General features: G+C 40.9%; 2 protein-coding genes across 4 annotated transcripts in view; one reads left to right on the top strand and one right to left on the bottom strand.

Annotated features, from left to right (window-relative positions):
- Window positions 1-10,220: 10,220 nt before the first annotated feature.
- On the bottom strand, window positions 10,221-18,255 carry PTGS2 (prostaglandin-endoperoxide synthase 2). The gene is made up of 10 exons (XM_035537146.2): window positions 18,133-18,255; window positions 17,313-17,429; window positions 17,061-17,204; window positions 16,436-16,579; window positions 15,949-16,130; window positions 15,075-15,158; window positions 14,649-14,895; window positions 13,348-13,634; window positions 13,066-13,213; window positions 10,221-12,912 (listed from the first exon to the last, which is right to left on the bottom strand). Exons 1-10 carry the CDS (start codon window positions 18,182-18,184, stop codon window positions 12,506-12,508), a joined length of 1,812 nt encoding a protein of 603 aa, XP_035393039.1. The 5' UTR covers window positions 18,185-18,255; the 3' UTR covers window positions 10,221-12,505.
- A 193-nt stretch (window positions 18,256-18,448) lies between these two features.
- The window catches only part of PLA2G4A (phospholipase A2 group IVA), a 116,772-nt gene continuing 113,235 nt past the window's right edge, over window positions 18,449-21,985 (top strand). The window contains exon 1 of one of the 3 annotated variants that reach the window (XM_035537142.2): window positions 18,449-18,816. The gene's annotated coding sequence lies outside the window, so the exon portion shown is untranslated. The remainder of the gene's footprint in view (window positions 18,817-21,985) is intronic. The other 2 variants (XM_035537143.2, XM_035537140.2) reach the window with 2 other exon arrangements.

Below are 21,985 nucleotides of genomic sequence, written 5' to 3'. Positions count from 1 at the left end.
TTGTTAAATTTCTGTGAATTTTCTCCTCTCTGTAAAGGAGAACAAAAGCTGGGACAGTTACTGCAGGTAAAAGAAGAAACTGCAGGATTTTAGCTAAATTTAAACTGTTAAAATGGCTGAATAAAGTAAGCTAGAAAGCAAAATGTTCAGAAAAGATTACTTATGCAACTCATTTTTCAAGTAGGTGCACTTTACTATTTATCACGTTAGAATCTGTGCCCTAAGGCTTACAAGAAACAGGGATTGTGGTCGGGAAATGAGAAGGGAATATTGTGAAGAAACCAAAAGCTTTCATTTAATAATTAAGTTCTTTTCGATTTGACAGCAACAGTGGAGTAAGGAGAAGTTGACCTGATTTGAGAAGAATTGAGAGTGGTTGTGAACTTGAAGGTGGGGCTGGCTTGATGCAAGTCATGCAAATCTAGACTAGTCTAAAATCTGATGACGGATTGCTCTTTCAAAGCCTTATTCAAGTGGGTGCATTTATGACCATTTAATAATATGGAATCTTATTCATAATCTCCCATGCTGCCTACCCATTCATGCACTGAATCATAAAGTAATGTAACTTATTTTCTGAAGGAAGGGACTTCCTGTGAAAATGGAGCTAGAGGCAAATAAATACAAATTATTAGACACTTAAGAAAATTTACATCTTTTTTTCTGGCTTCAGTTGTCCCAGTAAATTTTGTAGTTATTGAGAATGAGCAAACATTTTTTATGTGCTTGGGGATAGTATATCTTTTCTCTCAAAATCTAATCTTTTCTCAAACCAACACTTATGAAGGTGCTGAAGCAAATACTTCCTCAGTCTATCCTCCAGTGCCTGGTCTGTAAGGGGGAGAGGAGTAAAAAATCTGTATTACGGGCTGCTCTTTAGTATCTTACTATGACTGAAAGCAGAAGTGATAGAAATGTCATGGGAACTTTTTCTAATAAGCTTCCCTGTCCATTTTTGTAAAGTCAGGAGATGCAGAGAAGACTTTCTGTTTTTCAAAATTAATTTCTAAATCTGATATTGAGTTATAGAAAAGTGTTTCAAATTGTTTCATTGTACTGAGAGTCCCAAGGTGCTGTTTTACATTTAATAACTTGTGTTGACTTTTCAGTTGCCTAACAAATTAAGGATAGCAATGGCTTTGTATCTATCTTTCCATTGCACCATACTGAAGATGGAGACTGGAAGTACTGCTAAAATAGCTGTCCCTTGTTCTAGTAAAGGACATAAACTTTGCATATGATATTTGCAGCAGAAATTTATGCAAAGCATGTGCAACTTCACCAATGTCAAATCTGATGCAATAGCTGGTGTTGTGGACCCAGCTGTTGAATAAGGAAGTTTTTAAGAGGATCGTGGTAAATGCTTGCTGTTTGCATAAAAGGTTTAAAGAGAGTTCTAAGAAATATTTGCAACTGAGTATGACTGAGGGAGTCACTTTCAAGATGAAATCATCTTCCCCAAAGAGGAATCTGGGGGATATTAATTCTCTATTCACAAAACTTTCTTTTAAGAAATGGAAGGTTTGATTATTTTTGTCCTGTTGTTGCTTTTAAAATTTAGTCTGAGAGATCATTTATCTTGGCTTATTGATGAGCCATTATCTGCTCTTACTTCTTCTGTATCTTGTTTGAAGTGATATTTTGATCTGAAAAGCCTTATGTGTTTGGTACCTACTTACTATGTGATACAAAGCTCTTGCTGGCTCTGTGGGGGAGCCCTGAATGATTGCTGTCAACATCACTATCAAAATATCTCCAGAGATGCTTTCAGAAGTACCAAAATATTGTAGATACAGAAATCCCTGGCTCTGCTAAGCCATAGTTGCTTTTTGAAGTCCCATTTTTAGTTAAATGTTTTGACATTAGTTTTGTAGTTATGGGAGATATTAACTTGGCACTTGTGGTGGGGTGCTCACATGCTCCATAGATTTTCCTCTAAACAAGGAAAAATTCCATTTTCTTTCATCAGATTGTGGAAGAACTAGTTGAAACTTCAGTACAGTATTTTACCCATTCCCTCATTTGTCTTTCATTTGTGTGAAAAGCAAATGGAGCATGTGCCTAGCAGAGGGATGATAATGTGAACATCCTGGATCTTCCTGGCCTGAGAACATGAGCTGGAGACCAGGCCAGCAGGAAAACTTCTGATCCCCAGCTAGCTTGGGATGAAGCTGGTGTTTCCCCTGCATCTCATGGAAAATAGTGATGGATAAGAACAACCACATATGACTGAAGGAGGAAATGCAGATTAAAGCACAAGTATATATAAAATTGAGGTTTTCACTTATCTTCAGTGTTTTTACTGGAGTCATTGCAGGAGATGTGCTTATGGCCAGGGCTTGCCAAGCCTGTTCTGGAGGTTACTTCTGCTGGGGAAAAGAGTTTTGCTGTGGGATTTTTGCATGATATTTAACTAGGCCTAGGTAGGCATAGGGTCTTCAGTAGTATAAAGGATCACAGTACTGATGTGGAAAAAAAGACCTGTTTTTTCCTCTACTGACAACATACAAATCAGATAGCCATCCATAAATGCAGCCTCACAGATTCTCACTTCCTAAGGTTGCTGATTGCAAATTCAATTAGTGGATTTCCAGCATTTTTTTTTCCAGTGAGGAGAGCGTAGAGAAGTCTTGAGAGATCTTGTAATCACTACAGAATTTCTGCACACCTTTTGTGCTTTTTCTGCTCCATAAAGAACCTACCCTAAGTAAATAGGTTTTGTTTTCTATTTTGTCTCTGATGGTTTCCAGGATAACATCTTTTTGTGCTAAAAGGCTCAAAGCATCAGTCAACAGTGTTTTCTAAAAGAATATGCTGGAAATAGATGTTTCCCTCCTCCACGCCTGTCCCGTCCCCCAGGAGAAACAAAAATCTGCCCCCCGGGGAGGCAGCAGACTAGTCAGACCAGATGGAGGGTAGGGCATGGCAAGGAAATATTGAGGAGGAATGGTAATTGGAGTACTTTAATGTGTTTCAAAATAATCACTATTAAAAAATAAATAAATAAATAAAATTAGTGTGTCAGAGCGCAATGCTGCATGTCCCAACCAGCTGCTTTAGGAAGGAGTGCAGGTCTGGTGATACAGGGGACGAACTGCTGCAGAAGGCTGCAGTCCTGGGGTGTGCTCCAAAAGGAGAGGGGCTTATGAACTTCAATCCAGAAGGGAATTTGGAAAGTAAATAAAGCAGCAGCACCTTGAAGTGTTGTGCCATTTGAACAGTTGAGCCATGCTGGGCTTTGAACTGGCATTGGTGGTTCCTATCTCCGTTCCCAAGGACCAATGCCTAAGGAGCGAAGCCCTTGCAACTTGTTCAAGTGCAATCAGAATCTGTTACAAGAATGCAACTTCAAAGGAAAAAAAAAAAAAAGGAAAGCACTAAACTCCTCCCGAAGGACCCTCAAAAAGGCATAATGGTGAGATCTGCCATACTATGTAGCAACCTCATTAACAGGCATTGAGGAAGTCCTGACTCTTGATTACTCTGCAAATCCGAAAATAACTGTATTGAAGACACCAAGCCTGTCGGAGTTTAAGAAGCAATTGGACTGTGCTCTCAGTCATATGGTCTGAATTTTTGGGTAGACCTGTGTGGTGCCAGGAGTTGGACTCGATGATCCTTATGGGTCCCTTCCAGCTTGGGATATTCTGTGATTCTATGATTCTGTGAAGAAGAGGTGGCCTAGGTGGCCTAGGAACTCTTTCTTCACTTCTGATCTCAGTTTCAAATATTGTGGCAGTCTGAAAAGGTATCAAACTAAGGTGACTGTAGCTATAACATGTAGAAAGAGATGACCACTGTGTGTAGAGGCATTTAGTAGAAAGCAGGGTTACAGAGTTTTGTTTCTCAGAGGTTAAACAGTACAAACAGCAGATATTAGGGGAAAAATCTTCATGCTCTGTTTCCTGATTTTGAAAGCAAACTCAGATAGCTCTTCCGCTTCTGAATTACATAAAGACTGAAATTATCTGCATTTCAAAATCCTCCCAAGACAACCCAACAGCTGTGTTGGAAATAAAGACAAAAAGTTCACACTAAATAACTGTTGGTTATGGGATAATTTTAAAATAGTATTTAATTCAGATTTATTTTTCTGCTAGAGAATTAAATGCTCATATAAGTAATTTGAGCAAACTCTTATAAATCCAAATTTAAGCAGCTGACCAGTGGGCCAACTTTCCAAAAATAGCTACTGCTGTTCCTTTGCAGGTTCCTGCCCTTAGTTTCAGTACTGGCAGCTCCCTGGTTGCCCGATGCTGCTGGTTGCCCTCAAGTCTCTGATTTGGTGTAGCAGGGTTGGGTAGGTACACTTGCAAGGGCTGAGGTGGCCCAGTGCGGTGACTCTTCAGTTTCCCTATGGGCATGTAGAAGCCCAGAATTCTCCTACTGAGTGTCAGAGACCCTTTATAGTTTAATGAAAAATTAAAATCTGATATAGACTGAAGATTATTGAGAATATCCAAGATCATTTACTGTACAGTAATGTCAGGTTACATTTTGGATTATTTTATATCTTTTGTCTGATCTGTAAAAGAACCTACTAATTTATTGTCACATTAGGAAATCTGTTGCATTTATTGTCACAATTTATTGTCACGTTAGGAAATCTGTTGCTTACCAGCTAAAATGGGTCAGTTATAATGACAAACACTGAAATGTTTCAACAAAAAAACAGTGAAAAGAAGCTGGTTTTATTGTTCCGTGGCAAAAAAAAAAAAAAGAAAAAAAAAGTGCTGAATTTGTCAGAAATTCTACTGAATTTTTGTCTGAAATTCTATCCATTTATTGGAAACTGAGAAAATTCAGTCCATTTCCAATTTGGAAATGCATTTTTTCTGCTTCCACTGAAATTCTCTACATTATAAGATCTGAGCCTGATTTACATGGAATGGACTCTATTTTCCTGCCTCAGAGGAAATAATACCTTTTTAACAGCTCCTCTAAGATATGATCAGATCATCAACGTTACGTCACAATCTTATGTAAGAAATAGTATTTCACAGCTGAACAAGCTCAACACATTTTTATTTAAGTATTACCTGTGACTGCCACTTAGCAACTCTGCCATTATTTGTTAAGCAGGATTAATTAATATTGTCTAGGCAACAGGCTTCATAGCCACAACTGAAAGGGTATCAAGTTGTGTCAATTCTCAGGGTAAGGTTTTGATGCTGCTTGAGAACATACCTGGAATTGATGTTGCTGCTTTTAGTCATGTTTTGTTTCTCTGTCACAGCTCACTGAAGCTTTTCAGGGCTTAAAATCATTCAGAACAAGTGCTTGGCTGGATTTTTACACAAAGCCATTTGACTTCTTGGGGTCTTGGTCTCACCTATCTTTGAAGACCTGCCAGCATAAATTCAGAAATATCCTCATTAGTAGTCATGCATTACAGTGTTACACTAGGCAAAATGTATACAACGGTTCCTTGATGAATGTTTATGAAAATATTTTCTTTGGGTAGACCTTCATGCTACAGTGGAAAGCAAGACAAGGCAATGTGCTGATTGGGGAACATGCCTTCTCCCACTGACAACCATCTGCCCATGATGCTCAGTGTGATGGACACTGTTTTCAGTTGGTTCTGTCCTTTTGCCCACTTTTAGGGCAAGAAAAGGGTAAAAAGTTTCATGTGCTCTCATAGAAAGGTCTACTACAAATGCAGTCATTTTGCAGAAAATGAATGGGTGTTAAAATTGCTTGTCAGCAGGGCAGGTTTGAACAAGGATGCTTGCACACACCTATATCCACTACTGTGTAAGCCTAAAGTAATGAGCTACACCTGGTTACCATGAAAAAATAGAGTGCAAAGCAAGAATGAATTTTCCACAGGATCCTCCTTTACTTTTTGAGTGCATTGTTTTTATCCTTAGACAGAAGCATGAACTAATACTTTGCTAGTGTATTAAGTAAAGAACTGAGGCTCCTGAAAGCAGCATGCTCATAGTTGTGACACATTTTCAGTGTTTTTCTTGAAACATCTATTAATTAATATAAAAAAGATACTAGGATTACAGTTGGTTAGAAGATGTGATATATTTCCAGTTTTGAAAAATTTGTTAAGACCCCTTATTTTTCATTAACAAGTGGATTTTTTTTCTTCTTCAAAAATCTTTCAAATTCTTTCTTTTTTTTGTAACCAAAACTAAAAAGTAAAGGAAAACAGATACTTTCCTTATATTTTAATCTTTCTGAGATCTGTTTCCTATTTTTTTTGAAGTGAACACATTTAATCACCCCCAGTTTTGATAGATGGCATAAAAATCTACAGGCACCCCAGTGCAATTCTGATTGAAGCCCTTATGTAAAAAAAATTACCCAGTATTTTCATTATGTGCTTGAATAGCATACAGACAATGGCGACAGAGTGAGGTGGCCCAAAAAATTAGATATGAAAGTCAGAGGGAGTTTCTGTAGATGTACCCTACTACAGACCAGATACTGAAGTGGTATGCAACAGATTGGTTTTGAAGTAGATGTTTTGGACATTATTTGCCTCCTTCCCACAAATTAGGAGTTTTATGTTTTGTTTTTTTGTCTGATGACTAATACGTACTGGATAAAGTGTCTTGGCTTGCCCAGCACTGAGGAACCAGCAAGGGGCAAGCCCAATGATAAACCAGTGAGATCTCATGATCTGTAGTATTGTCCCTGTTCTGATGGTGGTCAGCTCTTGACTTGCCCAGGCCACATCCAACTGTTTGGTTTCTCAAGAGAGGTAAAGATCTTAATAGTGGCTATAAGGGAATGCTGAGACTTTCACTGTAGTCTCGTGTTTTACAGCCAGAAAAAAATCCCAGGAAGGTAAATTTGAAAACTTCTTGTGCTACCCCTTCCCTTCTTGTCTTTCTTGACATCTAGTTTCTTGTTAGTCTCATTCCTGAACAACAGATGTGGAATGTAGTGACTTTTTTTGATTGTCAATATTAATTTAAATGTCTGCACCAATCACGCTACATCAAAGTATAACATTATTTCCAAACTGGAGCTCCAATGAAAGGAAGATGAGCACTCAGCTCTTGCCAAGGAGCGTTTTTTTCTCAGTGAAATGTTTTCTGTGATGCTAGTGCATTTCTGCCTTGCATGCTTTTAGGCTCTTTGTGTGTCTTTTAGCAAAAAAGTTAGGATTTTTCTACTCACCTCTGTTTCCATATTTATTGCACAGAGCTATGGCTTTTCTGCCCAGTATATATCCTTGCATCATGCAAATTATTATTTTTTTTCTGGTCTTCCAAATAAAACAGCATGTCTTTGCAAAATGCTTTTCCAGTGCTGCTCACCAAAGTCAGTAGAATATGCAAAGAAAAAGAAAGGATATCAGTCCCCCTGTCAGAACTGGCTCCTCTGCCTGTGTCTCCTCTCTTGTTCACATCCTTCCTATGGGTTGGACAAACTACCTGATGATTTTTTTAATGGATTGTGCTGAAACCAAAAGGTTATTTTCTAGTAAAGCAGAAGTCACTTGTGCTACAAATGTCTCTTGAAATGCAGGTAATGTGTGGCAGGGTGTAAAGCAGCTGCCTTGGGAGAATTCATGCTCCAGTGTAAAGGTCAGTGCACCTCCAGCGAGTGTATCAGAAGTAATAAACCTGGTCAGATGCCCAAGGGGCTCAGACTCAGTGCCCATAAAGAGCTCTTACGCAGCTGGCAAGCGAGCAAATGACGTATGGCCAAAGCCCTCAATGAAGGCGATCACATATGGTGACCTGCTCACGAAAGCATTCTTCTCTAGTGCTCCTTCAGGGAGCCGTACCTCCAAGGGTACAGCTCAGATGTTGACCCTCTCTCTTCCTCTCTCCTCTTCAGTGTTGCCTTGGGTGAAACAGTTACCTCAAGCCAGTCTGGAGAGCAAGTATTTCTGAGGGCAGGTTTCCTCTGGGGAACATTCTTGTCTCTTGTATCATTGGGACATGCCTCTGCTCAGAGGAAAGGAGGAGCTCCTCCATGATTGAGCTGTCTCATCCATCATGTACCAAATCCATCTGGACAGGCCCTTCCCTAACTAGGACAGCAGTCACAGAAACACCTTATCTGTGGAAAACTTTGCTGGCATGCTCTTGCTGCTGCACCTCCCCACAGTGTCCCACCGCCCCAAATGTAGTTGTGGCCTGTCGTTGCCCTCCGAAGGGACAGGCATCGTCCATGCTCTCTTGGTCCCATGAGGTGCCATGTCATGCCACTCCCTTCAGAGCGTGCTTGTTGCATTGTGGGTGACAGCGTTAGCAGGGCTGGTGGGCAATTTTCTCACCTCTGGGTCTCAGGAATCACTCTTTTGAGTATTTTGCTTGGGGAGACACACAATAATTTAATTATTTTTCCTCACCAACACAATTGAACTAACACCCCAGAAATGTTTAGGATTGACTAAATGCATTTTTTGAGCCCCAAACAAATGACATTTCTGTATTTTTTTACCCAAGATGCCAATAGTTTTGCCTTTGCTTCCTTTCTATCACATGCTTTATTTTTTTGGAGTGCTCAACTGAAGCCACGGGACTGGCTTGAAATCTTGCCTCGTGCTGAGTCAGAGCAGCCGCCTTCCAGGAGCCTGCCCGCGAGACATGGCCGCGGGCCCTTCTGGGATGGGGTGTGCTCACTCTCACCAGCTGCACCAAAGCGCTTCAGCGTTTAATTGAGCTAGAGCAAACACATGCGTGAGAGGGACCATGGGTTACCCGCAGGAGCAGTCAGAGCTGGCCTCTCCCTGAGGTGACTGGCAGCAGCCACATACCCCTTGGGCAGGGGGGTAAACTATTTTCTCCCCTCACATCAGAAAGCCCAAAGAAATGTGCCGGAAATGAATAAAATCACAGAGTTAACTGGCTATTAAAGAAAAATAAACCACATTCCTCATACAAGGTCTGTATATGTCTACATTCACACAGCCTCCATGTGTGGCCAGGAGAGAGACTGGAGTGATGTTTTTGGAGGGGCCCTCAAGACATTGTGGTTTTGGGGCTGAAGTGATTAGGACTGAGTTTTAAGTTGGAGAGGGTTAACGGAGGTTTTTAGATGCCTGGGTACGGTAGGAGTATAAGGGAACTACACACCAGTGGAGATGAAAAACTACAGAGTAAAGGCAGGAGGACTGTCATAGGGGCATATGGACCTGTGGGTCTCTGGGCTAAACCTTGAACCAAAAAGATTTTGAGTGACTGGAAGGAAGGTGACTGGATGAAGGACATTTGGTCCCTAGAAAACGGCCATGAGAGGACACTGACACTATTGGGATGGGAGAGATGGTCAACAGTGGGATGATAGTTGGTGCTGGAGGTAGCATTTGGTCAGTGGCTGGGCAGAGGTGGTAGGATTTAACTAAGGAGACTGAGTACCTTGTACTGCCTCAGTTATTTCTTTCACAGCTTTCCCCTTTCCTTTCTGGAGATGAAAATCCAGAGGAGAGATTGGGTGGCACCTGGATATTCTTTGAAGTGTAGAAACACATTACACCAACTCATGCGAATCCTATCTCTGGGTTTTTATTAACGGAAACACTCCTTTTGTCCCAGCCCCACAGCCCACCTTTTGACCTTGCATCATTCTTTGCAAAGTTAGTCAAGATAGTCAAAGATAACTTTGCTAGGAAAAAAAAAAAAAGAGCGAATCTGGGCCCTTGTAGAGAGGGAAGACAAATGGTCAATACTGTCCATGAAGTGGCTGTCACAGTTGATTTAGCCTCATCTGTTTGCAGACAGAAATTGCTGTCTCACAACAGTGGCAAAATACCATAGATGAAAATACGCACAACTGCCAAGAGCCTGTCTAATTGCTGCTAGTATTCCAAAGTAGTTTCCACTTTTAAGCTAAGCTTGAAGGGAAATACATATGAACTATTCTTGCTTCGAACATTTTAGTACTCAATAGCAGCAAAGGGAGGTTGGTTAAACCAGCACAGTGTTATTTGACGCCAACAACGTACCTTCCCTCCAAAATGCTCACACACTCAAGAGAGCATTGCTGGCATGCAGCATGGTGAGTTCTCCATGGGTTTCATAATGAAGTCCCTTTTCAGTAGTGGCAGAAGAGAAAAATAACTATATTTGGATGATTTGAGTTATAGGCACCTTGATTTGGGAATAGGAGAGAGAATTCAGGATTTAGAATTTAAAAGCTATCTTTGCCCATTTTTGGTAAATCCCTAAGATTACTCATTTAATGATGAATGGAAAATAAAATGAGAAAATTGTTTAATACAAAGTTGCAATCACAGGAGCCTATTGAGGTAATGTTTTCAATTTATTTATATAAGCAACTGCATTTTAAAAACATTCTTGTCCTATAAAAATAAAGTGAAAAATAATTCACAGAATTTTAAATAAATAATTTCAAACACATATTTATCATGTGCAACTTGAACCCAGCCAAACCCAGCAGGCTGGGTCACAGACAAGTGAAATGTGGCTTCAGAGTACAAAATGCACAGTGAACATGATTCCTTTCCAAAGCAGCTTATAGCAACTCAGCTGACATAAACTTTTTCTCACAAATTCCTTTTTACCTACCCCAAAATAACTAAATCTGTCCAGACTTGCCCCTCTTTGACTTTAAGCCAAGCAGTTTTCTTTGTTAAAGGTAGAAAGGTGCTCTGACGTGTTCCAAAGATAATCTGAATGACTACATGTTTAGCCGATGACCAGTTTTCTCTTATTAGAATATATGGTCCTGACCACATTTTTGTACAAGGTTATTGAAGTTTCTCCCTTCTTTGTGCCTCAAATGGAGAAACAAAACAAAATGCCCTTCCTTCTCCCGAAGCGTTTATACCAAAGACCATCTCAAATCAGTCATTGGTACTGATTGTTATAGGAGATCTGGAGTCAGCTAATTGCACTAATGGTTACAAATTTACTCTGCAGAAGGTAATCAGTGTTTTCAAACAAATCCATAGAAACAAAGAAGTCACAAGTCAAGCTATTCTACTACCATACCCATTACAACACAAGCCTCTACAAATGATTGAGAGATTCAGATGTAACAAACTCAAGTCCTTTTCCACAAGTAGTCAAGGAATTTTGTGTGGGGGCACAGAATACCAGGTTGCTGCTCTACTCCAGTCTGAAGTGACATTCTTTTTACCTATAGTTCCCCAGTTGTTTTTATGGGAAGATCATCTTCTATATTTCCTCTCTAGAAATTAAAAAAAGATACCCTTATATGCAAAAGTTTAAGTGCTGGTACAAGATCCTGTGTAACTTTTTATGTGCCCATATGAGGCTAGAAATGTTAGTGCTGGATCGGGACACATGTTTAGGACATTTTGTGCTAACTAGCCAGTTTTTGTTAAGCTTAAGCCACTCATTTAAAATGCCTCTGTTTATAATCTATAAATAAAACATTAGCATCCCCCCCAATCAAATAAATAGAGCTCTAATTCATGACTATGGATTGTGTATATAAGACCTAAGCTAACAAAGTCTTGTTGCCTTGAGGTTTTGCTCATTCAGTGCTGCCTATGTTTACATAGCTTCCCAGTTTTTATTATTCCCCAATAATCTCAATTTGGGTACACAAACCTATACTATAGTCATGTTCTTAACTAAAACTGTACTGTCCATTTGTCCTTAAAGTGACAGATTAAAATTTATATTATCAAGTAGACCAGAGAACTACAGCTATGAAAATATCAAACAACAACAACAACAAAAAAACACTAATACTTTGGACTAAGTTTAAGACCTCCCCGAACTTGCAAAATAAAATGCATTGGCTGCTGCCAAGCAGCCTTGTATTTCAGGCTTATAGTCATTTCTAAGCTCAGTATGATTACTATCATCTTCTTACATAAATAATAATTTTGTGAAATATGCTTCAAAAACAAGAAGCATCTCAGACTAGTTCTATTTTCTTTAAATAATTAAATAAAAAAAACACGAAAAAACAAAAAACAGTATAATGCCCTAATGCCCTAAGCAAGGACAGATTTACAAAAAAAAACAACGAAAAAACCAAACACCCACAAACATGCAAGTTACTGTGCAAAGTGCCTTATTTGCAGTGAGGGAGAGGTAGTATCATTGATCAATGCAACGCATTTTCTGACTTTACAAAAATAAGAAAGTCTTATAAACATGTATTTGTTAGTTTTGGAGTGCTCATATGGAATTCAGAATCTTTTCCGGCAGTTTTCATTACGTCAAATTTTCTTGTACTTTTAGTTTGATGACCTGTTTTCAAGCTTAAGCAACAACTTGCTTTTGTAGTGTTCTGCGACCTACACAAGACAAAACCCAACACCTGTTGTCACGTATTAAAACAAATACAAAACACAAAATAAAAATTGGAACCTTCATCCACTTTGGAATACGTAGTTCTGTTACAGAAGATTTTAAACAAGGGATTCACTGCTGTAGAACTGAAACACAGAAAATCCCTTTTGTAAGTGGAAGCCTTACCTGAGTAAGGAATCTAGGGCAACCCCCAAAGTGAAGATGCAAAAGTTTTTTTTTTTTTAAACTTTAAGCTATAAATAAAATAATTTATATAAATAAATAAATAGATGAATATTTTATAACTCAGCAGATCGCTCTTTCAGTAGTAGTGTGGGGTTGATATCTTCCATTGCTGTGTTTGAAGTACTAACATTAATAGTTGCCTCCGTGGGTTCAGGATTTAAGACGTGGAAAGCAGTGAAAGGACAGCCTTTCACATTGTTGCAGATGAGCTTCTGTAAGGAGGCAGTATTGATTATTTCAAATCCCACTTTTCCACCAAAGGTGCTGGGCTTCCAGTACTCTGGGGAACAGATAGCATTTCCCATCAGTCCTTTCAGAGAGAATGGTGCACCAATTTCTACCATTGTTTCGCCAAAGATGGCACCTGGTCGTGGCTTTTCTACAAGGAGGCCTGGATACAGCTCCATAGCATCTATGTCTCCATAAAGTTCTTCCAGTTCAGCAGCCATTTCTTTTTCTCCTGTAATTATTGATGAATAAACACAATAAGTGGAAAAATCCTGTTTTCATGGCAACACCATCCTGCTGAAGTTCAGAAACAGGATTGAAGGCTTCTGTTAGCCATTTTAAAGACAAGTGCACTCGTTTACGAAGAAGGATTAAAAAATGTTACCTGTAAGTTCTTCAAATGATTTAAATGGTTTCAACATGAAGCGTTTCCTGTACTCATTCAAGGACTGGTATCTCATTTGTCTACTTTGGTCAATTGAAGCCTTTGCTACTTTCTGTACTGCAGCAGGAACATTTTTTCCACCAGCAACCTATTCAGTAAAGATGAAAAGTAATAAGATCTCCAGATAAAAGTTACGAGGAAGTTGTGCCGTTATATAGTTTTGGATAGATTTACTGCACCCCTGGTGCAACCCCCAAATTGTTAACTTGAGAAAGTACCTACCCTGCCAGCACTTTGCTTGGAGAAAGATTTCACCATATGGGAAAGGCCATGTTCCAGCATTATAGAGTTGTTGTAGAGGAACTGCTGGAAAGTGTACTCCTGGTCATGTATTTGAAAAGTGTCAGGCAGAAGTGGGTGCCAATGGTATAGGGTATTGAACTCAGCTGCAATTCGGTTCTGGTATTGGAATCGCTGGTTGAACAGAAGCTCAGGATCGAACTTGAGTTTGAAGTGGTAGCCACTCAAGTGTTGCACGTAATCTTCAATAACAATCTTGATTGTCTCTCCTGTTGGAGAAGGAAAAAGGACACAATATTGGTACTGACTCCCTGAGAAACACTGGGGAACCCTATCTCTGAGAGAACATGCCATTTCTAAACTCTTCTGGAAAAAATACTATAGGGATCAGGATAGCAAACGCTCCTCAGCATTCTCTAATAGTACAGAGAGAGATTCATGTATTTTATGTGACTAAAAGTAGGGGGTAGAACAGTACTTAAGAGCCCAAGTTTTTGGCTGCGGCAGACAAACTTTTTTTCACCTTACAGCTTCCTTCACTCTGGTCCCCTCAAGCTACACTTACATTTATTTTCCACAGAATTTGCAGAAAAGCATACATTAGTATCAACATGGTGCTTGGTTATAATATACTATCTAGGACAGAGGTAGGGGATAATAAAGAAAGCTAGTATCTGAAAGCAACCTCTCAGCTTCTGAGCTGCTTAAAACAATTTTCTTTTCTTGGTTTACTGTTTCATCCACGATTTGGGCACAGTCTTTCCAAAGTTGGTATGCGTCAACATTAACAGATGAAATACCACTTAGCAGACAATTAGACAGGAGAAGTATGTAGAATAACATTTTATGTAGCTTCCTGAACTTTAGACTTAACCACAGCCCATCTTAAAGCATACCTGAACTGACCCAACCCCAGAAGAGGAAAAAAAAGAAAAAATTCTCTGGGAGCAACTGAGGTCATCTAGCCTCACAGGCCTCCTCTCTAAGAAACAAATCTTAGCTTCCCATCTTTTCACTGCTTTCAGTTCTGTTTCCCTTAAATAACAGAATTAAGTATCTCTTGACTCAATTTTCTTCAGTTTTGGTATTTAACATAGCAGGAGGCAGCTGTGTTTTAATGTAATTCCAGTGACAGGTCATGAAGGCTCAGATTTATGCCCTCATACACCAATTAAGTAACAGTTTTTCCTCTTACTAGATTTACTGCAGCTGCACTACATCACAGGTAGAAGCATCAAGCTCAACGGAACATTTGAATTGCACGTAGTAGAAGTGACACTCACCTATCAATATGAGTCTAGTAGTTTGGAATAACTGCTCATCATCCCACTCTGGATGCTCCTGTTTCAGGATGTCACAGACCCGATTGTGTTCTCTCAGCCATATTGTAGCATACATCATTAAACCTGGGACCAAACCAAACACCTCCTGCCCGACAGAAAACTGCAAGTGTTCAGGAACATGAGGAGGGTAGATCATCTCTGCCTGAGTGTCCTTCACTGTGGGTGGATACATTTCTCCATCGATCATCTGCCAAGGAGGGCACACAGGAGGAAGGGAGAAAGAAGAGGAGAGTCATAAGCTATGATGCTTATGAGTTACGATGTATTGACTCTGTTAGCGCTGACTTAAAGCAAGCAACACTGCAAGCAGAGCACTAATTTTAAGAAATATGTCATCTAATAAAAAGGCGGGAAGATAAGACATACCTGGTATTTTAGCTTTCCATCCTTGAGAAGTCTCAGTTTAAGCTGTCTCTCCAGAGTCTCTCCATAAATGTGATTCAAGTCAACCTGTAAAATAAAAGCATTTGGAACATGAAGACAAGCTACATTTTTTGCTATTTTAGGATAGGTCCTACTTCTGTGGATGCCAATATGAGTTCATCCCTTAAATGTTTACCTTTTAATTATAATATTGTTACCTTATAAGTATCACACAATGATATTTAAGATGAAGCCAAATTATTTCCTGGCAACTGGAGCAATCACTGTGTAAGTTTTTAAATTGGACTGGCAATTTAAGAGGACTCTGTTTAGAGTGTCAGCAGCTTTTTATTATGCAGGCAGCTCTTTATATACACAAACATTTTACAGCTTTCTGTTTTAGACATACACACAACATTCATATTGAAAAATTTTTTATCCAAAGGCTGTCTGCTTTGTAGATAAAGATCTTAAAATTCAAATTTGCTTTTGAAGTTCATTTTAATTAAGTCTCTTCAATTAGCAGCACACATGAGATACCGTAAAGTATCTCTGCAACTGATGGAAAGAGTCCAACAGGGTAGTTCTAGATACTCACTAGACGTAACATATTTAGCAAAAGCAGATTCTTGGGGAAAAAAAAAAAAAGTCATAGCCCTCACTGTACAAAGCTTTTAAAGAGAATTATGTGAGATGCTATTCGGTTACCAGAGTTTTGCCTTCCCCCTTCCATTACTTCCTGATTTGTTGCAGGGCATGTTGAATGGTATATGTACTAGTCTTTGTGCATTCTGACTACCTGTAAGGTATCATTCTAGCTAGTTAGTAGCTCCTAAGAGCTAAGTGCTGTGTTTGAGTTACAGAGCTATGATCTTACCCCATGGCCAAGAGCTTTAGTGAAACCAGGTCCTTTCTTGTGGTCTGTCTTAAAGAATTGATGAGTGAAGTGTTGGGCAAAGAATGTGAACATCACATTTGTGCCTTGTGGGTCAGGAATAAATTTTTTCCGCAGCAAAAACTTCTCCACAATCAGCTTTGAATCTGGGAGCTCTTTCTTACCTACGAGGAAAAGAAAATCTCCTTATAGTAAAGTGAGATGTTCAAGACAGCTATGGTTAATACTTAATTTTGTTCCTAACAACAAAACAGACGTACTATTTTCAACTTATTAATGCAGGATTCAACAACGAACGCCAGAATGGTTATCTTTAAGGTCATTACACAATATGCTATACATGGTTATTCTCAAAGTCAATTACACTGTTAAAAGGTTGTAGACAAGCTTGCCTGTTGGTGTTTTCTAAGACAAAAAGATAAATAGGAATTCCTAGAAATGAATGTTATGCATCTGTTTTATTCCTTACCTTTAACACCCATTGGTGTCGGACAGTCACGTCCTACTGGGGGAAGGCTTCTTGTGTAATAGGAAAGATTGGAATAAGCTTCCCAGTTTTTGTAATTATAGTCACTATTGTAAGTTGGTGGGCTGTCAATCAAATGTGATCTTGCTGGAAGAGAGAAAAAAGAAAAATATATGTATTTGTTTTTATTTTAAAACTATACCTTTTAGTCTCAAGAAGTAAGTCACATGGCCAGATTGTTTCCATATATTTCGCCAGCAGTTGCATCGACAAATTCCATACATATAAATCCCATTTAACTTCAGTAACTGGCAGTTGGTGAATAACAGGAATAGGTTCTGAATTAGCAACTGGATCCAACTATTGAAATTTGCACCAAATGGCTCAATTTATGCTATATGCTAGCAAAATCCTAGATTTTATCAGTGATGAGAGCAAAATGCATTTCTGTCTGAAAGCACATTTCACATCAAGTATGCAATACACTGAAATTTTAAGTTTTGTTTAGAGTGTTTTTATCTTAGTACATTTTAGCTTGCTACTTCATGAATAAACTGATCGAGTATTCTGGAGTCCTACAAGTAGCTCCTGCCACTTAAGAGTAGGAGAAGGGAGAACTTATACTTACACGTCAATACATATCTCATAATAGTATCTCGTAAGAAGGGGATGTTGTTGATGATGTTCCAGACTCCTTTGAAGTGGGTGAGAATGTAGTGGACAGTATTTGGCGTAGGTTTCAATGTCAGTTTCAGCCATGTGAAGAATTCCGCTGTGAGCACAGATGGAAAGATTGTAAATTAGCTATTAAGAATAGCCTGCAATTCTGGAATTGAATTCTCAAAGTTGATTTCCATGAGAATGGATCCACGATACTTACGTGTTGTACAATTTTCCCCATAATATCCTGTCCTTGTGCAGTCACATTCATACTGGTCAAATCCTGTTGTCATGCATACTCCTCTGTTCTGACATGGGTTTGAGCAGCAAGGATTGGCTAGAACAAAATCAAATACTCCAATTAAAATAGTGTCTTTTATACCTAGATCAGTGTTCTCACCACACTGAGTGAAGTTTCTGGATGTAGGTTGACAGTGCCCTGAAGTTTAATATTCACTGGGATGTCAAGAGAATGAGTACGCACTCACACTAGACTTTAGACAGCTATGGGTAACAGCTAACGACAAAAACTAGGAATTCGACAGTGTGGACTGCGACGAGCTTCTCAAGAGCATTTGTGCTACCTCACACAGGTCAGTGGAGGCCTGACATCCTTCCTACCATACTAAAGTATTCTAGAAACCAAAAAAAGTACAAGATAAAAAAAAAATAATAGTGAAAACCGTTCTGGATTTCCACCTGGAAACCTACACCCCGTGACCACCCCTAGGCCGCAAGCGCAGCAGAGCCCCTTGGAAGCTCCTTACACGCCCAGGACAGAGGGGCTGGGATGCGGGACCCTGCGGGACCCTGCCGGCCACCAGCCGCCCGCCGCCGGCCCCTCACGGCCGCCCCCTGTCCGGCCCCGCTGCCGCCGCCGCGCCCCTCGGGGCCCGATGCGAGCCGCTTTCACCCGCGCCACCGCAGCCGCCTCCCCGGTTGCTGCCGGCCCGGCGGGGACGAGTCGGTACGGGACGGGTCGAGTCGAGTCGAGTCGGGTCGAGTCGGGTCGGGTCGGGACGGGACGGGACGGGTCTCACCTGCGTGGCCGGCAGCCAGGAGAGCGAGGACCAGTGCGCAGGGCAGGATCATATCCCGGCGGGGCTCCGTGGTGCTGGTGCTGGTGCTGGTCGGGCTCTGCGGATGCTCAGCGCCGAGGACCCAGTGCTGCTCCCAGGTGAGCACCCGCCTATTTATCCCGGGCGCCGTGAGTCACCCCTCCTTCACTCCCAGCGGGCTGCCGCAAAGTCACGAAATTGGGAATTTTTCGGCCCCGCCCCGCCGCCTGCCGCTGGGCCGACCCCGGGCTGGGCCGAGCATGCTGTGGCGGGGCCCCGAGAGCCGGCAGGGGAGGGGACGGCCGGGCCGAGCCGGGCCGGGCCCGGCCGGGAGGAGCCGTCCTGATGCCCGGCAGGGACCGTCCTGCTGCCCGACGGGAGCCTCCCGCTGCCCGGCAGGGGCCTCCTGCCCGACGGGAGCCTGCTCCTGGCCGTCAGGGGCCCCCCGCTGCCCGTCGGCCCCGCCGCCCTCCTCCGGCCCGCGGTCCCGAGGCCCCCAGCGCACCCATTTCCAAGCCCGGTTTCCAAAACGCCTCCTGCACCTGGCCGGGCCCAGGCGTGTCGCGGTTAGTGAATAATTTGTGTGCACAGTAATAGGCCATCCTGGATGTTCTGGAGAGGGACACGAAAATCCATAATTGCATGATTCTTCTGGCATAGCAAAAGGTGTGTATTTTGATTTTAACTTTAATTTCTGTGCTCACAGACACACATACATGCGTGTGTATGTATATGCAGATAGCACACTACTGGCTTTGGTCACACTCCCGGCTGCCAGCAGCATGTATGTGCATCTGTGGTAGCTGGGTGCAAGTCACGACTTCGTACAGGTTGTGCAAGGGCGGTTCAGCTTTTCAGATGTGAGATGGGGATCTTCTGCTCCCGCATCAGGAGCCATACTGACCAGCTGCAAAGCACGGATGATGTTCAGGGTGTACAAAGGGGCAACTCCGTAGATCGAGGGTCTGGCTTTGTAGATTTTGTTTCCATTTTACACTGTTCCTATTGTGTCTTACAAGGCTTTGTAAGAAAATGTCAGATGAGAGGGGTGTTACTTTTTAATAAATGTGTAGGAAGCTGTAAATGCAGAAAGTATTTCTAAGGTGTAGAACCAGCAATGGTTAGGGGAAAACTGAATGAGTTGTGTGCTAGAGAATTATCTCTGAAATGATAAAACATTACTGAGGGATCTGGAGAACCCTGGGGATAAGGGTAACTTACGTTGGGTAAAGTTTTGATTTATTAGAAATAAATGACGTGCAAACGGAGTAGAACTTCAGTTTCAGGAGAGGACACTTGTCCTTGGCAAGGGGCATTTGTCGCATCTGCCAAACTGATGAGCACTTCTTCGCCTTCCACCCTAACCCCTGCGGATGTAGGCTGGAGGGAGGGGGGCAGCCTGGGCTGCAGGCATGGTGTTGATGCTTCTCGGACAGGGCACGTGGTGAAGTAAGGGCTGTCGTTAGGTCTGATTTCCGCTGGGAAAGGTCATTTGTGCAGCTGGTGGCTGTGGTGCAATTGAAAGGATCCTTCAGCTCCTCTCACGCATTGAAGCAAGATGATGGAAAATCAGGGGGATTGGATATTGCTGTTTTTCCGAAGGCTGCCCTTCACCCTCACGTATTGTTTTAGGATTGCCTTTAATCAAGGTCATGTGGTAGAATGGGATTTATCCTTAAAAATAGGTTATTTTGCTGTGTCAAGACTCACCACCAGGTGGAGATTTTATGCCCCAACTAACAAATTCTCAATTTTTTTTTAACATACAAACTCCCATTGAAAAAAAAAAAAACAAACAAAAACCACCATTATTTTTACTTTAATGATAGTTGTTTTAAATATCCTCTGCTCCAGATGAAAGCAATCACTGGAAGGTACTAGCTTCCTCAACCTCAACATTTTTTTCCTCAACATTTTTACTTCAGCCGAAACATCTGGAGGCTGTGATTCCCTTGTTTCTGTTTCCATTCCAGGTTGCATATGAAAGGTTGAGGAATGTATATAGAATATATATTGAATTCACGCCTCTTTGCTGAGGTCAGTTTATTGGTTCCTATAGGCCAGGTCTCAGGGAAACACTGGAAGAGACACAGCCATCCGTAGTAACCTCAATAATGCCACCAGAAAGGTGGCAAAGGGGAAAACGTATCCCTGCCTTGGTGCTGTTCCATTTTTTGCCCTGGCTCCTGAAAATCTAGAGCAAGTTCCATTGATCTGGGAAGAATGATTTTCCCAGCATGGTGTTTCTGTGTCAGGGAGACAGAGTGGGAGATTTTGCCCATTGCGTGTCTTCCTCGCAAGTTTTCAAAGCATCATTTCCACCACCCCCCCCCCAGTTATATTCATTCATTTTATCTGTAGCTGTGGTTCAGTGGGAAAAATTAGGAAAGGCTTTGTTTCTCGTTGGGGATATTTGCACCCATGAAGTGAATTTCAGCTTTGCCATTCTGAGGTGTTTCTTAACAACTACCCATGGAAATTATGTCATAATTGTATACATAGTGGAGTATAAGATAATGTAGATTTTTGCCCCATATTGGTAGGTAGAACCCCACCTGACCTATTTTTGACAGCTCTATTTAAAGAAGAAGGTGTCTGAATGCAGTAGGATTCACTGAATAGTACTGCCCCCTTCTGCTGGATGTTTGTTTCCTATTGCATGACATGATAAATGATGACCCACAGCTAGTTCTTGTTCTTTCTGCCATTTAGATGGTACCTTATTTTCAGAGTAAGCTCTAGCAAGTCAATCATTTACAATCCAAGCCACATACAGTGCTGTTTTGTAACCAAACTTCATAAGGTGAAGCTGTCATTAGAAAATTAAATAAAAGACAGAAAAAAATAAGTAACTTCACTATAAAAATAGAAATGCATAATTTGAATTTTTGTTCTTCCAAAATTTCAAACTGTAGCTATTCAAAATGGCTACAAATACAAATACCTGCACTAGCAGATTATATTGTGCTGTTAAAAGAGATGTTAGAAGATGACATTGCTGTAAGATGCATGGGAATGACATGGCCCTGTGGGCTTCCACGGTAAGGAACTAACTACACGGCCGTGTGTGTCACAGAAATGAGCTCAACCAATTTGCTGGAAAAAAAAATAGAAGTAGTAAACATTGGGTGTTTATAATATTGCCACATTACAGTCATAAATCACCTCCCTAAATTGGGTTAGGAATCAAATATTAAGAATAGTTTTTTAATGCCTTTTTGCTTGTCTGTTTTCTATCTGCCCTCTCATTCCATACGGTCTAAGAACTTAAGCTTTTTAAGGAGGGGGCGATAGTTTATTCTTATTTTGCATTGTATTTAGGGAAAATAATGAAAAGCAATCTGCCTCTGAGTTACAGACCTATTAACATTGTAGAGAGTGAAAGGATTTTGGTGCATATCCTATAGAATCCCCGGGAAAACTGCTTTTTACAGGCAAAACACACACTCCCATTTCATTGATCGGAACGCCGTCAAGCGGAGGTGAACTAGAGCACGAGTCTGGATGCCAGGATGATTTTGACTTCTGCCATTTTCACCTGCGTGGTGGGTTTGGTGGATTTTCTGGTCACTTCCAAGATGTGATGGGTAGCAGAAAGGCTCTGCCCAGTTGGGAATGTTCTGGAGAGAGAGCATTAAACTCCAAAGACTGTGCATGTTCCCTAGTGAGGTGCTGATAAAGTGAGCTGGTCATCTCCACTTCAATGAACATGCAGTATTTTTATAAAAGAATAAGTAGACAGTCAAGTAAAGCTACGTTTCTGTTCATAATTACAAAGATCCATGTCAGAACATTAACAGCTTTACGTTCATCATGAGCTCAAAGTATAACTTAA

Source organism: Cygnus atratus, chromosome 8 (genome assembly GCF_013377495.2).
Source record: "Cygnus atratus isolate AKBS03 ecotype Queensland, Australia chromosome 8, CAtr_DNAZoo_HiC_assembly, whole genome shotgun sequence".
NCBI classification, from domain to species: domain Eukaryota; kingdom Metazoa; phylum Chordata; class Aves; order Anseriformes; family Anatidae; genus Cygnus; species Cygnus atratus.
The sequence above is the reverse complement of the archived record's forward strand: the minus strand, read 5'-3'. Positions and strand labels throughout refer to the sequence as shown.